This window comes from Lonchura striata, chromosome 2 (assembly GCF_050655825.1).
Source record: "Lonchura striata isolate lonStrDom1 chromosome 2, ASM5065582v1, whole genome shotgun sequence".
NCBI lineage: Eukaryota > Metazoa > Chordata > Aves > Passeriformes > Estrildidae > Lonchura > Lonchura striata.
In genome coordinates this window covers 136,298,124-136,311,941 of record NC_140704.1, presented here as the reverse complement: position 1 = coordinate 136,311,941, position 13,818 = coordinate 136,298,124, and the positions used below count along the sequence as shown (strand labels likewise).

The following is a 13,818-nucleotide window of genomic DNA, read 5'->3' as shown; positions in this document are numbered from 1 at the left end:
AGAAGCCAAAGCAAAGGGGATAAATGCTCTAGAAACAGCAACACTGTAAACAGCTGGGATGGTTGGAAAGGCACAGGTGCATAGACCTAGAGCCTTCCCAACATCTCTCCAGAGCATGTTTTTTCCTAAAACTCAGGTTTTCACATTTGAAAACGAAATATCTGTCTCCTCTACCTTAAGAGATAGTCTGCAGTATAATCAACTGCCACACTCATTGTGTTTACTCTGCAAACAGACTGAAACAATAGCATGAAGAAAAATAAAAAACTTCCTCATCACCCCTGTCCCTGTAATCAGCTCTGTAGGAGGTTAATGGTCAGAGCTAATAATCATGACTTAACATAGTCAATAATTTCAAATATTATAGCCAAAGTAGTCAGCCAAAACAATTGGGCTCACTTAAAGAAAACTTCTCTATTAAATAAGGCTGTTTGGATGAGAGGTAGACTTTCTCTGAAGAAATTAGACTTGAGCATGCACACACATTCCCTTTCCTTTCGGCACAACTGCTGAACCTCCTTGGATGATTTCAGCTAAATGTGACAGAGGGGTAGCAAAATCCTCCATAACCAGAGGACATAAATACAGTGCATTTTAATATACACCAAGAAAACCCAACTATGCTAAGTGAGGCTCCACACAGGTAAGCTCCCCTATCTTGCCAGTCATACTTCCATGCCAGGGCAACCCCAGCTGTTCCAGCCATGCAACTGATGACAGCTGGCAGCTGCTTGGGAGGAAAGTGACTCTGGTGGTACCTGAACCATGTGGAAGACAAAGGGAGACACCTATGAGCAACAGCAATCCCACTACAGAGCTGCCCTGACCGTCCCAGCTGAAAGAACAGCCAAATTTGGAGCCTGCAATTAGCAGATCCATAGATCTATTAATCTTGTCAAAAGCTGAAAATACATCAGTGACCACATCTACCAAGAACCACACACTTAAGAAAGACAGGCCAAGATTGCAAGACTCCCACTCAATCTGTCCAGCAACACCAGCAAATACCCGCTATAGCCCCAGTCACAGCTAAGAACCTGCTAAAGAGCAGAGAACAAGAGCAACTCCTGCAGTGCCCATTCCTCTAGCGGGCCAGCCCACTACTCCTCTATCTAGGAGTCAGGATGTGTGTTAACCAGAATACAGCTGTGCGGGACACACTTGTACAAGCTGAAAGCACATCCTCATTTTATCATGCAGAAAGAGCTGAAGAATAAGGATACTTCGTATGTAAAAAGTAAATGTTTCCTTTCAAGCTACCGCTTGAGCGCCTCATGAATGCAAAATGTTTCCACTGTATTACGTCAAACAGTAATAAGTGTTCAAGAAAAAAAGGTCTTTTCTGAGCAATGGTCTACCTAGGAACCAGACTGCTCTAACATGGGAGCATTTACGTCAAAACTAAAACTTCCGACGGCCTTTATTTTGCAAAATCTTTTTATTCTCTCCACTGCTTAGTAGAGATTTTCCTGTTCATACCACCCAAAGTGATTTGTGCATTTTCATAAAACAAATTTTCCAGATTAATAGTAGTTACAGTGATTTTTTTAAACTTTTTTACAATTATGATTATGGAATTTTATAAAACCGATACAAGTGTAGTATATAAATACAAAGATATCCAAAACTTTGTTTCATTTCAGTTGCCACAGTGTAAATTGGAGAGGTACATTGTACTTAACATCAATAATACTAAATGGAAAAGGCTAGCCTTTCAAGCTCTTCCTGGGATTAAAGATAATGAACACACAACAGCCATCCCTCGGGGCTACAAAATCTTACTACAGGCAAATTCTCACCCAACCTGATGCAATTTGCAAATTAACTCACAATGAATCAGAACTGCCCATTAACAAGCTCATGAACAGTGGTAAAAGGCTTGGTGCTCAGTTTCCTTTTTATTCAGAAACAAGGTGTCCTGCCTGCCAGTCTCTCAAAACCAATTTTGATGTTCAAGAGCTTTCTTTTGAATTTAGAAAGCTCAAGCAGCCCTCAACTTCTCAGCTATATCTGCTACTGAACATAAAGCAGACTGATGCAGCCACGCTGCATCAAGTACATCTGCACCCTGCTGCATCATATGCTCAGCATTACATCCTGATCCAGTTGGCACTAGTGTGAAAGAAAGCCTCTTCCTACCTGCCCCACATCTTTTGCTTTGCCCAAGAAATTCAACCCTGAAATCCAAAGCAGATTGCTTAAACTGCCAAGGTGGGCAACCAGCCCAGGCATTTCCATTTTTTAACTGTGTGGTGTTGTTCGGTTTGGTTGTTTTTTTTTTTTTCTTTTTTGACATTGTGTTTGTTCTTAAAAAATAAAAGTAACAATCATGATGCTCCATGAATATACCTGCAGACTTCTTCACCCTGTGACAATGCAGGACTTTCCCCTGCCTGCAGAGCTAGGTGCCAGATGGGAACACATAAGCAATGTGTCAATGTGTCTGAGGCAGGAAAACAGGAGAGGTTCCAATTCCCAGGTTTCAGCCCAGGCCTGAGCCTGCCCATTCTTACACAGATGAGATAAAAGAGCACCAGGCACTTCTGCACACATCCTCTGCAAACTGCTCCTTCAAGAGAAGGGATACAAGGCTTTGGTCCATACAGCTGTCATAAAGCATCCTGAAATTTTAGCACTAGTCAAATAACTATAAAAAGCAAGACAGACTCACATCACCCTTGTTCCCAGCCCAGCACATCAAGGTCATAGAATATTTATCATAAGCTCCTTGTTAGTGGCATGATAAGAAGGTGACCAGGGCAACTGTCTCCATTCTGCAAATGCTGGGAGAAACAAAAATTCTAAAACAAGATTCTAGCCAAAGGGACCACTTCTGTTGCACACAGACATGCATCACACACCATGGTGCATCCTGGTCTTTCCTCCAGTGCAAAGTCAAAGAAATGGTGAACTTGTAGAACACCCATGTTTCATTTGGTGTGACAAATACGGGAGCATTCTCCAGACACATCCAAGAACTAGAAAATAGAGCAGATGATTCCACTTCAGTTTTCACACAACTAAGAAGGGCAGAGTATGATCAAACATTTCAGCAGCTCTCAAACCCTCTGTAAGTTTATTTTTCACTTACAAAAATCTTAGTTCAGCTGTAAGAACTATAAAACAGATCTACAAGAGATGTTCATGCAATTTGTCTTAAAACTAATGCACATATATATGAATTCACAGGCACAAAATGAAGTAGTATGACCATTTAAAATGCGGGACAGATCCCACAGAAGCTGCATAAATTAAAACTTCAGATTCCAGATCATAAATTTCTGCCTGTGCTCATTATACAAAGAAGTATAAATCAAAGCTAGTCCTAGCACTTGAAACCATTTGTTTCAAAGATTCTAATGTTAGTTTTGGCCCAAGTTTATTACCTTCAGAATACCACTTCACCTACTTGACATCAAGTTTAAAACAAAACAAAAACAAAAAGCAAAACAAAATAAAAAACCAACCAAACAAAATACCACTAAAAAACTCCACAATTTGTGTGGCTCACTGCAAGTTTTGATTTATTGGGTTAAAAAAAAAAGAAAAAAACAACTTGATATTCGTCAGGATTTATTGCCAAACATATAATTAAATAGTTTGCAATACTTTTGTTTCAATTAGATAATAGGGTTTTGTTAAAACTACAAAGGAGCACAAATATTTTACAAACAGAAAAATTATGACCCATGTGTCTCAGCATTTTGTCTTTCATAGCTGACAATCATATCATTCCCAGAAGCAAAACACGTCTCCAAAAGGTACTTAACCCAATCCAGTAACTACATAAATATACAAATGAATTGAGAGTGAAGGAAAAAAAAAAAATCAAAGCATTTAGACCACCAGGAAACAAAAAGGTAAGTTGCCCTCTGGCCCAGAAGTCCATACCAAGGAAAAAAACTCCCATTAAAGAGGCTGAGTCATTTTGCCTTCTAATGAATGCAAGTTTGGGACTCTTGCAATTTTGGGACAATTATACTTTTTGAGCACAAGATGAATCTGAGCAAGATTAAACATGTGAAATGATTAAAATAAATTATTTTATCATTAATAATAGTCTGAGAGGAAGTAAAATAATACACTAAGAACGGCAACAATGAACGGCAAAACAGACTAGTTTAACAATTACATGCCTAGTAGAAATTTATTTGTTTTTACTCAGAACCAAAATAACTTGAGCATGCAGTAGTGATCAAGAGATTAAAACAAATAAGTGATTCATTAACATTGACAAAAAATTATTATTAACTATGTCAAAGCGGAAGTAAGAAAAAGAAATATGACACAGGGACTAAATACATACAATAAGTGCCTACTGAGGACTAGTTCAAGTAAGTAATTACTTACCCTGGGACAGACTTTTTATACCCCTGATTTCAGAGACTTTTTTTTGTTCACTTGTGATAAAATATTATTTCTACTAATCTTGTGTTACTCACGTACTAAGTCTGTTACTTTTTTTTTTTTAAATCAATATAACAAGTCTCAAAAAAGGACAGGTTTCAGCACATTTGTAAAAAATCAAAATGAGGAAAACCTGAAGCTCACAGCACTTCTGCAGAAGCTGACAGAGTTGATCAGAATTAGCAATTATTTAGCAGCTTCATGGCAGGCCATGCTGTTTTCCTAAGAAGAGTACTTCATGTGCATAGCACCCAAGGTTGTTTTAACTGACTTGAAGCAGCTAGAAGCAGGCTGTAAAATTAAGAACAGGTCATGACAAGGCTGCCCAGACCTCCTACAATTTAATCTGACCCTTGGCCCCGTGGTCCTTGTTCATTCACTGCTTCCACAGAGTTAATGGAAATTGAATTGTTACTTCACTGACAGCACTGATTGCCATTTTTTCAGGATATTAAATCTTTTATGTAGCTAGAAGGAAAATATTAATTTAACAAGCCATCCTGGGAATCAAGATTTCCCACAAATATTTTTAAAAAGCATAAAATCCAAAAATATACTTCATAGAACTACTTAAATGCATTATTATAGAATATACCATTGCTTCCTTAAATCAGGAAAATTATCAGATCTATATATAAAAATATATAGCTATAAATAGATATATATAAAAGAAATAATCTTTGATGTTTGAGACATTCTCAAGCTATAGATACATTGCAATATTTAACTTCAGCATTCAGATGTATTTAATATGGTTTCCTTGGTTAAATATTGTGTAAGCATCTACTGTCATTTGTATTGTGTCAGCACTGTAGAAGAACAGAACAGTACCTCTGTATACTAAGATGTCAGAAATAATTACTTCTCTTCTTTTAACTAGCTAGTATTGTCCCAATCACTGATCAAAAAGCAAATGAAGATTGACTCCAGGATTAATTCCTAGATCAGCATTTGAAAGTGCTATTTTGTATATGTACTAAGAACAGCAGCTTAATTGGCTGCTTCCTAATTAAAAAAAAAACTTAAGGTAACCACTGCACTGGATTAATATTTGCGAAAATGCTTGGCAACAAATGTCAACTGGTGAAATATCATTTCCCCTTCAGATGTCCCAGCCAAACAGGGCCAATGATGCCCCTGCTGACCCTTCCACAGGTAAGAGGTTATGTGATCATTATAAGCAACTTAAAGCGACCTGGGAAAATCCCCTCCCTCCTCTTCAGCTTTGATCTTCAGTCCGGTCTCAGACTCCAGTGCCAGAGAGACAGTAGTGTAAACAGCAAGTCCCAACCATATGATATTCTTACTCCTCTTAGCTAAGCTTATGGTTGGAAGTTCTGTGAAGTTCTGCACACCGATTTTCCACCTTCCTTGCAAAATGTGTTTGACCCTCAAAGAAAAAATTAAGAAGAAAACAGAGAATCACGTTGTAAATTATACACCCCCTTTATGTTACAGCACAAGATGTTCAAGTTAAATGTTATGAAGGCAGTAAATTTACACACTGAGGAGAAAACAGTAAATCAAAATTACCCTGTGAAGAGCAACTTCTGCCACAGATACTAGCAAGCAGCAAGCTGGATGTGAACATGCCTCCACTGACGCATGGGAACAGGTCTGAACCCATTCCCACCTACGAGTTTGCTCTCCACTCAGTTATTTACCTACAAGCACATGCTCTGCTGCAGACCCAGGCTGCCTCAAGCCCTCCTTTGTGAGGGCAGTCTGAGCATGCCCCAGCCCCAGCTACCTGGTGTCCTGAGCAGCTCTGCACACCCCGGGCTGTTGGGAGCCTGACAGGGGGCAGGCAGGCAGCTGGGCAGCCAGCAGAGAGCCAGGGCAGCACCCAGAGAAAGAGAGCCGGGGCAGCACCCAGAGAAAGAGAGCCGGGGCGGCAGCCCCCCCAGAGAAAGAGAGCCGGGGCGGCAGCCCCCCCCAGAGAAAGAGAGCCGGGGCGGCAGCCCCCCCAGAGAAAGAGAGCCGGGGCGGCAGCCCCCCCCAGAGAAAGAGAGCCGGGGCGGCAGCCCCCCCAGAGAAAGAGAGCCGGGGCGGCAGCCCCCCCCAGAGAAAGAGAGCCGGGGCGGCAGCCCCCCCAGAGAAAGAGAGCCGGGGCGGCAGCCCCCCCAGAGAAAGAGAGCCGGGGCGGCAGCCCCCCCAGAGAAAGAGAGCCGGGGCGGCCGTGCTGGGGCCTGCCACTGGCCTGCAAGTGTTGTCCCAGCCCACCTGGGCCTTCTTCACACAACTCCAGGAGCAGCACGGACACAACTGTGGCATTTACAAGGCAGATCCCAAATGGTTGCACAATTGCTGCTGCTCCTCATTCACAGAAGTGCTGTCAATTTATAAAGCCCAGTTAAGTCTCACTTAAGTAGCGAGCTCACCGATTCGCTCCACTAATGCACTAGAGCCATGACTCTGGAATTTTGAGATTATCTTTTTTGTATACTACAAAAGAACAACTTTAGCCTATAAACGCAGAAGTGTACCCTAGAATAATCTTTTCACCCTGCAAAACTGATGCTCCCTCCTTACCACCCTATGTCCCTCAGTCTTCATTAATGCCCAGGTTCCCCTCAAAGGATCTGGAAACTGGATAATAATGGAAGCAACAGCACAGACCTAAAAAACACTCAGAGTGGGAGGGACATGCATTTTCTTCTGCAGAGATTATAGTTTGAACAGTTATTTTCTTAACTCCTGCCATTTGCTTGCACCCCTGCTGCATATGAACCTTGACCAATGAAAAATGGATGTCAAAAATAACACCAACTCTGAGCCAGTTCTCTAGCTGCACAACAGCTCTACTGACACACCTGAGAGGTTGGAACAGAGGTAGGAACAAGTGGCCACAGCCTGCTTAAGTCGGTATTACCTCTGAAAAATGCACGTGCAATCATGCCTTATCTCTCCTGACCCCAGAGTTTGTGGAAACAAGCAGACAAGACCTAGTTTAGGCAGAAAGACTAAAGGGAAAGACAGGGAAGTAGTACACCTATCTTAAGGATAATCTGCCCTTCTAAGGTCCTCAGTTAGCATTACAATCAAACACCTGGTTTTTTAGCATTTTCACCTAACTGTCCACCTTCCTCCCTTAAAGCACTACAGAACCTGTCCCCACTGCTCCCTCCAAAGACAGACACTTCAGGCAGCTCTGTGTAGTACTGCAGAGGGTCTATCACCTCTCCAGCAAAGTAAAAGCAAGCAAGTCCCACAGAATGTATTCTTCCACACTTTCTATATCCCTACCCCTGATTAGTCCTCTACACCAGCACTTTAGTAGCAGAAGCCCCACAGAAACATGTCCAGTGACTCTGACAAATTTAATGACTTCAAAATAATGAGCTGTACTCTCCAGTCTTGCCTGTAGGGAAGATCTAGTTTTAAGTAAAAGAAAGGCCACGTGGAGGAGAATATTGCACTCTCTGGATTAGGTTCTAATTGGATATAATTAGAACCTAAAAAAAAAAAAAAAAAAAAAAAAAAAAAAAAAAAAAACCGCACCACCAAAAACCTTCCCATGCAAACTCCTCACACCAGTCTATCAGTCTATTATCTCATTCCATCTGGCCATCTCTTCTGGAAACAAATGTATTTGTCTTCTCATGTTACACTTGTCTGTAGAGAGCACAGAGATTTCTTTACTCTTCATTTCCTTTTCAAACCCTTACCTATCACCTATAAATTTTCTAAACACCTTAACCAGAAACAGATCACATGCATACCTGCAATGGAGCAAGTGCTGTTACTTGAGGTTGTGTGCTCTGTACTGCTCTTAAATTCCTCACAGTGGTAACAGCAGCAGCACTACACAGAGCAGGGGATAAAGGGCATTAATCTCCAGTTTCAGTGGTTTACACGTTTGCCATATCGTTGCTGTTGGAAAGGAAGGATAGTCCAGTATCTCAGTAGCGTCCCAGACCCAGAGGCAAACCATTTTCTCTTTAGTTTCTTACATGAGTTAGGTTTCCTCTCCACTGTTTTTCTGATTCAAAGCCGACTATGGTGTGAAGTTGCTCTTCTGCCCCCCCCCCCCCCCCCACACACACCTTTCCATATTCCCCACCCTCGCCCATTAACTGCCCTTGATCTGCCGCAGCCTAGTTTCTGGCTGCTAAAACTACTGGCAGCTAGGCTTAGCCAGGAAGTAATTTACAGGCCCCTTTCACCTTCACGCCGTTCTGGAACTGCCCATTGCTGTGGGATGCCCTCTATCACTGTTTATCAGCTCTTCCACAGATAATTTGGCTCCCCTCCCAACCGAGTTGCTCTTTCAGCTGCTCCTTCACGCACCCGCACCCCTCAGGGCTCTGTCGTTATTCCCTTCCTTGCACTTTAATCATTTACTGCTCTAATCTGGCCACCTAAGGCATTAGTTCCCATCCCAACTCAGATGAACTTCTAAACGCCACTTTCAACTCCTACCCAAATTGGTTTAATTTCATGCCATTAGCTACCTTCGTATAATCCCACTGTCATCTGATGTTTGAAAAGGTCAGGCTTAATATTTTTTGTTTACTCTTTCCCCTCTGAACCGTCCTATCCTGTCTCTTCTCTATCAGGGGGACCCAACCCTGCTGTTTTCTTTTGTCGGGTAATCTCCTTCTTTCACTCTTTGACAGGCAGGTTGTCACCAAGCCTCTCTCCGACATCAGGCTCCTCCTCTCCACCTCCTTTGGCACAAAGGCTCCGGGCAGCCCAACCAGGGCTAGCACCTGAGCAACACCAAACGCAGCCGAGCTCACACCCGTGTTTGGGGCACTCCTACCTGCACCAGGGCAGCAGTAAAACAAAACAGCCACCTCCCGCCCTCCATCTTCCTTACCCCGTAACTCTCGCCAGCCGCCTCCAGCAGCAGCACTAATCACCCGAGCAGGGAAAATGGCCTTCCCGCCTGGCTGCCTCCCGGCGGCTCTGGGCGCCGCGCCGAACCACCCGCCGCCATGGCGGGAGCGCCTGTGCGGCTTGTTTACCGGGGGAACAGCCGGGCCTGGCCGCTCGGCACCGGCGCTGGCACAGCCGCGGCGGCAGGAGGGGCGCACGCCGCGGCCTCCGCGCCCACCGACGGCTCCTGGCGGCGCTCGCCGTCCCGGGACGCCGAGCCCGCCGCGGTGCTGCGGGTCCGGGAGCACCCAGCACCACGGCCGGCCGGGAGACAGCGGGAGTACCCCTGCTCCGCGCGGTGTCCCGGCCTCGCTACAGCCAGGCCGGGCGGGAGAGGGGCCGCGGCGGGCCCGGGAGGCTTCCTTCTCGTCTTCATCCTTCTCCTTCGGCCCCGCTACTGGAAAAGTTACTTTTTAACCCCGCCGGTCTCCGGGTAGCCGCGGGCCCGCCCGGGCGTCCCGCCGGGAAAACAAGGTCAGGACGGCGAGGCAGGAGGCGCCGCATGGAGCGGGCGGGCAGCACCTGGGCCGAGGCAGGGCCTTCCTCTCGCCGCCCGGGCCCCCTGCCCCGCCGGCCCCAGCCGAGGGGGGGAAGATGGCCGTCCCCGCTCCTTTGGGGATAAAAGCCCTTTGTTGCGCCAACACAAAAGCCAAGAAGCTCTTTACGTCCAAGGCCTTCGGCGGCCGGAGGCCGCTCCGCTCTTCCAGGGCGAGGAGCTCTCTGTTCACGAAAAGTGACCCTCGAGGTGAGGGGGGGAAAAACAAAACAACACAAACAAATAAACAAAAAGCCCCCTCTAAATTACAAGGGGAATTAAACAAATAATCGCGCAGCCCCACGGCCAGGCGGAGAGCGAGGTGCGGGGCCGCGAGCCGCAGCCTCGTCCTCGGGCTCTCCGGAGTGTCCGTGCGCCCGCTCCGGCGTCGCTGCAGGAGGGAGAAGAGAGAGAAGCGCCGTCCCGGCGGGTCCGCGTCCGCCACCGGCGAAGGGGAGCACGGCCAGCCCGGCGGGGCCGCCCCGCGCAGCGGGCGCAGCGGCGTGCCTACGATCACTTACTTGTCCGTCTCTTGTGACATGTTTGATCCAATGAACTCTCTCCCCTTTTCCCGGTGCCTCCGTCTGCCTGGCGGAACTGGACTTTCAGGTCTGTGCAGGTGAAGGTGTGCGTGTGAACGCCCGGGACGGCAGAACCAGAGCTACTGGTAATTCTGCTTTCCTTCCCCCCCTCTCCCGGCTCCACAGCCAGCCGCCGAGGCAGGACAGGTAGAGCCCCCTCCCCCTGGCATGTGGGGAGCGGCGGGGCTGGGGCGCCGGCGGGGCTCGGCACGGGAGAGCGGCCGGGCCGGGCGCGCACAGGTAACTTTCCCGAGCGGCGCTGGATTCTTTCACTAAAGGAGCGGGGAGAGGGACGAGCCGCGCGCTGATTGGGCAGCGCGGCCGCCAGGTGCGCTGCCATTGGCAGAGGCGCGCACAGGTGAGGAAGGAGCCGCCGCCGAGCGCCAGGTAACGAACGCACCGCGCCGGGAGGCACCGGGGGCCGCCGCCGGCGGGAAAGGAAGGAAAAGAAAAGGGAAAATAAAAAAGAAAAGGGGAGCCGGCGCTCGGGCGGCGGGCAGTTCCACCGTCCAACAACGCCTCCCTGCCCCCGCCGCGGACGGAGGGGCCCGGCCGGCCGCGCTGAGGAGGCGAGGAGCGGCGCACGGCCATGGGTGCCCCGTGAGGCTGAGGCGGCCCCTGCGCGGTCCGCCTGCCTCACCTGTTGGGCTGCTCCGTGCCCGAAATCCCCGGCTTCGCTGGCCTGTGGCTGCCGTCGAGTAATGCCCACGGAGGTGTCGCCCTTCGCAGGACAGTTTGGAAGATCGGGTTTTTTCTTGGGTTTGGGGAGGTTTTTTACCTTTTTTTTTTTTCCTTCTTAATTTTTTTTTCTTTTGATCTTACTACGGTTGGGACCAGCTGAGTTTGACGTTGGTGAATGTCTTTCTGCAGAAGGCATCTCACGGCAGCAGGATGAGGTGGTGCCAGGTGATGACACCCACTGTGCAGATCTGAGAGCTGATACCTGAACTGGGGATGCTGATGATGGGTGTTGAGGGGTCTGATTTGTCAGCAGGGGAAAGCTGGAAGAGAATGGAAAGGTTGGAATGGAGCATTTACTGAGGCTCTTGTCAGGGATGAAGTGAATGAAGAAGACTGCAGATCCATCAGTCACCCTTCAGCCAAGTACAACCTACTGTGTACTTTGCCAGAGGACCAAAGTGGGTTTACAAGAGACAACCAGATCGGGCTGTGGGGGCAGCAGCTTTGACCCTGATGGAGAAGGTGGGGGAGGGGACCTCCTTGGGTCAGTTTGAGAACAAACAGTGGAAGGGTAGCAACGAGTCTCCCATCTGCTATCACCCCATTCTCAGTCCCCATTCCTCCATCAGAGACAGGCCAGGACTGCATTAATCCTTCCTGCTGCCACCTGCCCTCCTGGAAACAGCTTTCTGTACTAGGCATCCAACTAGACTGCTGTCAACCTCTGCTGTACAAATCGTGCTGAATGTGTAAAGAATGTATCATCATGTGGGGTAGACCATTATGTTACTTAATCATCTTTGCAAGACAATTACCTAAATTATTTCAAATCCATCAAATTTATAATGTCTTTGGTGAAACAGATTTTCCATTTTCTACATTTGATTTCATAAAATCATAGAATACCTTGAGTTGGAAGGGATCCTCAAGGATCATTGAGTCCAACTTCTGAACAGGGGAATTTCCCTTGACAGGGGAATGTAGTAGGAGGGATATTAATGGTAATACATATTTGTATAACCAAATATATATGTACACACACAGACACACATACATATATACATAGATATAAAATGTTATGGTCTGGGGCCTTTATTTGCCTACTGCTGCAGTTGAAATCAAACTTGACTCTGATAAGTCTGTGGTATTATGGGATCACAATCAGGCACAAATATCTATTACTGGGTCTCATTCCTTATCTGTGTTCATAGTAACTAATAAAATAAAAAAAATCAGTATAAATCAGTTTTAAGTCAGCTTAAACAGTCTCATTAAGATTTGTCACTTTAACTAAACATAAATAGAAAAATACTTTCCCTAGGTCAATGACTCTTTGATTGAACCAATCTCTTTGTCCATTTACCAGTCAAAGGAAAGAAACACAGTCTGTGAGTCCAGTCAAAAGTTGTCAGTGTTGTCATTATTCATGGCGATGCTTATATAAATTGTTTTGTATCGTACTATAAGGCTTCATAAAACACGAAAGAAACAGAGCAATTTATTAATATCAAATGATGCAGTCATTTTGAATACAGAATTCTGTATAACCTTAAAATAAGTTGGATCTCTCAAATACATTACTATATACTGTTTTCAAGAAATAGTGGTAGAATGTTATAATAGTTTAAGTTACTGAAGCTCTCACTGTTAACTGCAGAAATTATAAGGTTTCTTTCCCAAATAGTTGTTATGTGGAAAGAAACTTTGAGACCTGAAAAGGTTATCTGTTTGAGCACCATCAATCCATCAATAGGATTAACGCTAGTTCAGGTATCCTCTTTCTCTTTTTTAATTTTTCAGTTTTAAGAAACCTTTGGATGTTGTTGTGTTCATCCCCCCTCCCCCTCCATTTTCCCATATGAAATGCACAGGAAGAAGGAGAGGAAGATCAGTGATGAGTGCACTTGAAAATGCCACCTTCCCCAAGGTAGAAATGCTGCTGATATGTGATTTTACAAGAAAGCAAACTGCATTTGATGCCATCTGTAGTCCTGGACCAAACCCAAACTGTAACTCAATCTAAAATGGAGTTTGTTGTTCTAGCACTGGGTCAAATACAAAACTGCCTTTAGCAGCCTGCTCTCAGGAGAGATCCTCTTAGAATTAGGTAATCAGGAGACTGAATTACTGCTAACTGTCTTAGGAGTAGTTCCAAGGTCAAAGTTAGGAATATAAGTGGAAAATGCAGTAATGAACTCTTTTGATCTGAGGTAGTTGGAGATGACAACTGTTATTTAGTTAGGAGTTGCTTATATAGAAAAATATACCCAGAAAATTATTTTAACTAGGAAGGTAGGCATAGGGCTCACAGTTGTCTGGATGAGCCTTTTGCTTCACACTGCAGGCTGGAATCAAATTGTCAGAGTCCACCTCTAGCTGAACAGGTCAAACAAGTCCTACTTAATCCAGCCTGATGCTCATTCTTCATGATCTACAAGATTATTATAAACTAATCTGTTAGTCATTGAAACATCAGATAATGTTATTTCTGGGCAGACCAGTCTTGCTACCTGTAGAAAAAAGGCTGTGTAGAGTAAAAATAGAATGGTCATGCCATACATTATTGAAAATCTAGGACTTGTCTTTGGAGTGTACAGGAAATATTTAAGATGGCAGGGTACTGGTTTTCATACTGTGCTTGCGTCTTTGTTTGCACAGTAGGTGAAAGTTTTTTGTGGCATTGTAAGGGTTCAGTGTAGAATTCAACTGTCTAAAGCTCTACCTCATGTTTAT

At 45.4% G+C, this 13,818-nt stretch overlaps 1 protein-coding gene across 5 annotated transcripts in view; it reads right to left on the bottom strand.

The window, feature by feature from the left end:
• GRHL2 (grainyhead like transcription factor 2) overlaps positions 1-10,480 on the bottom strand; it is a 67,469-nt gene extending 56,989 nt beyond the window's left edge. For 2 of the 5 annotated variants that reach the window (XM_085572415.1, XM_085572417.1), the window contains exon 1: positions 10,345-10,480. In XM_085572415.1, the coding sequence (XP_085428541.1) occupies positions 10,345-10,364 (20 nt within the window). In that variant the 5' untranslated portion in view covers positions 10,365-10,480. Of the gene's footprint in view, positions 1-8,129; positions 9,408-10,344 lie in introns of those variants that run through there. The other 3 variants (XM_085572420.1, XM_085572418.1, XM_085572419.1) reach the window with 3 other exon arrangements.
• Positions 10,481-13,818: the final 3,338 nt, after the last annotated feature.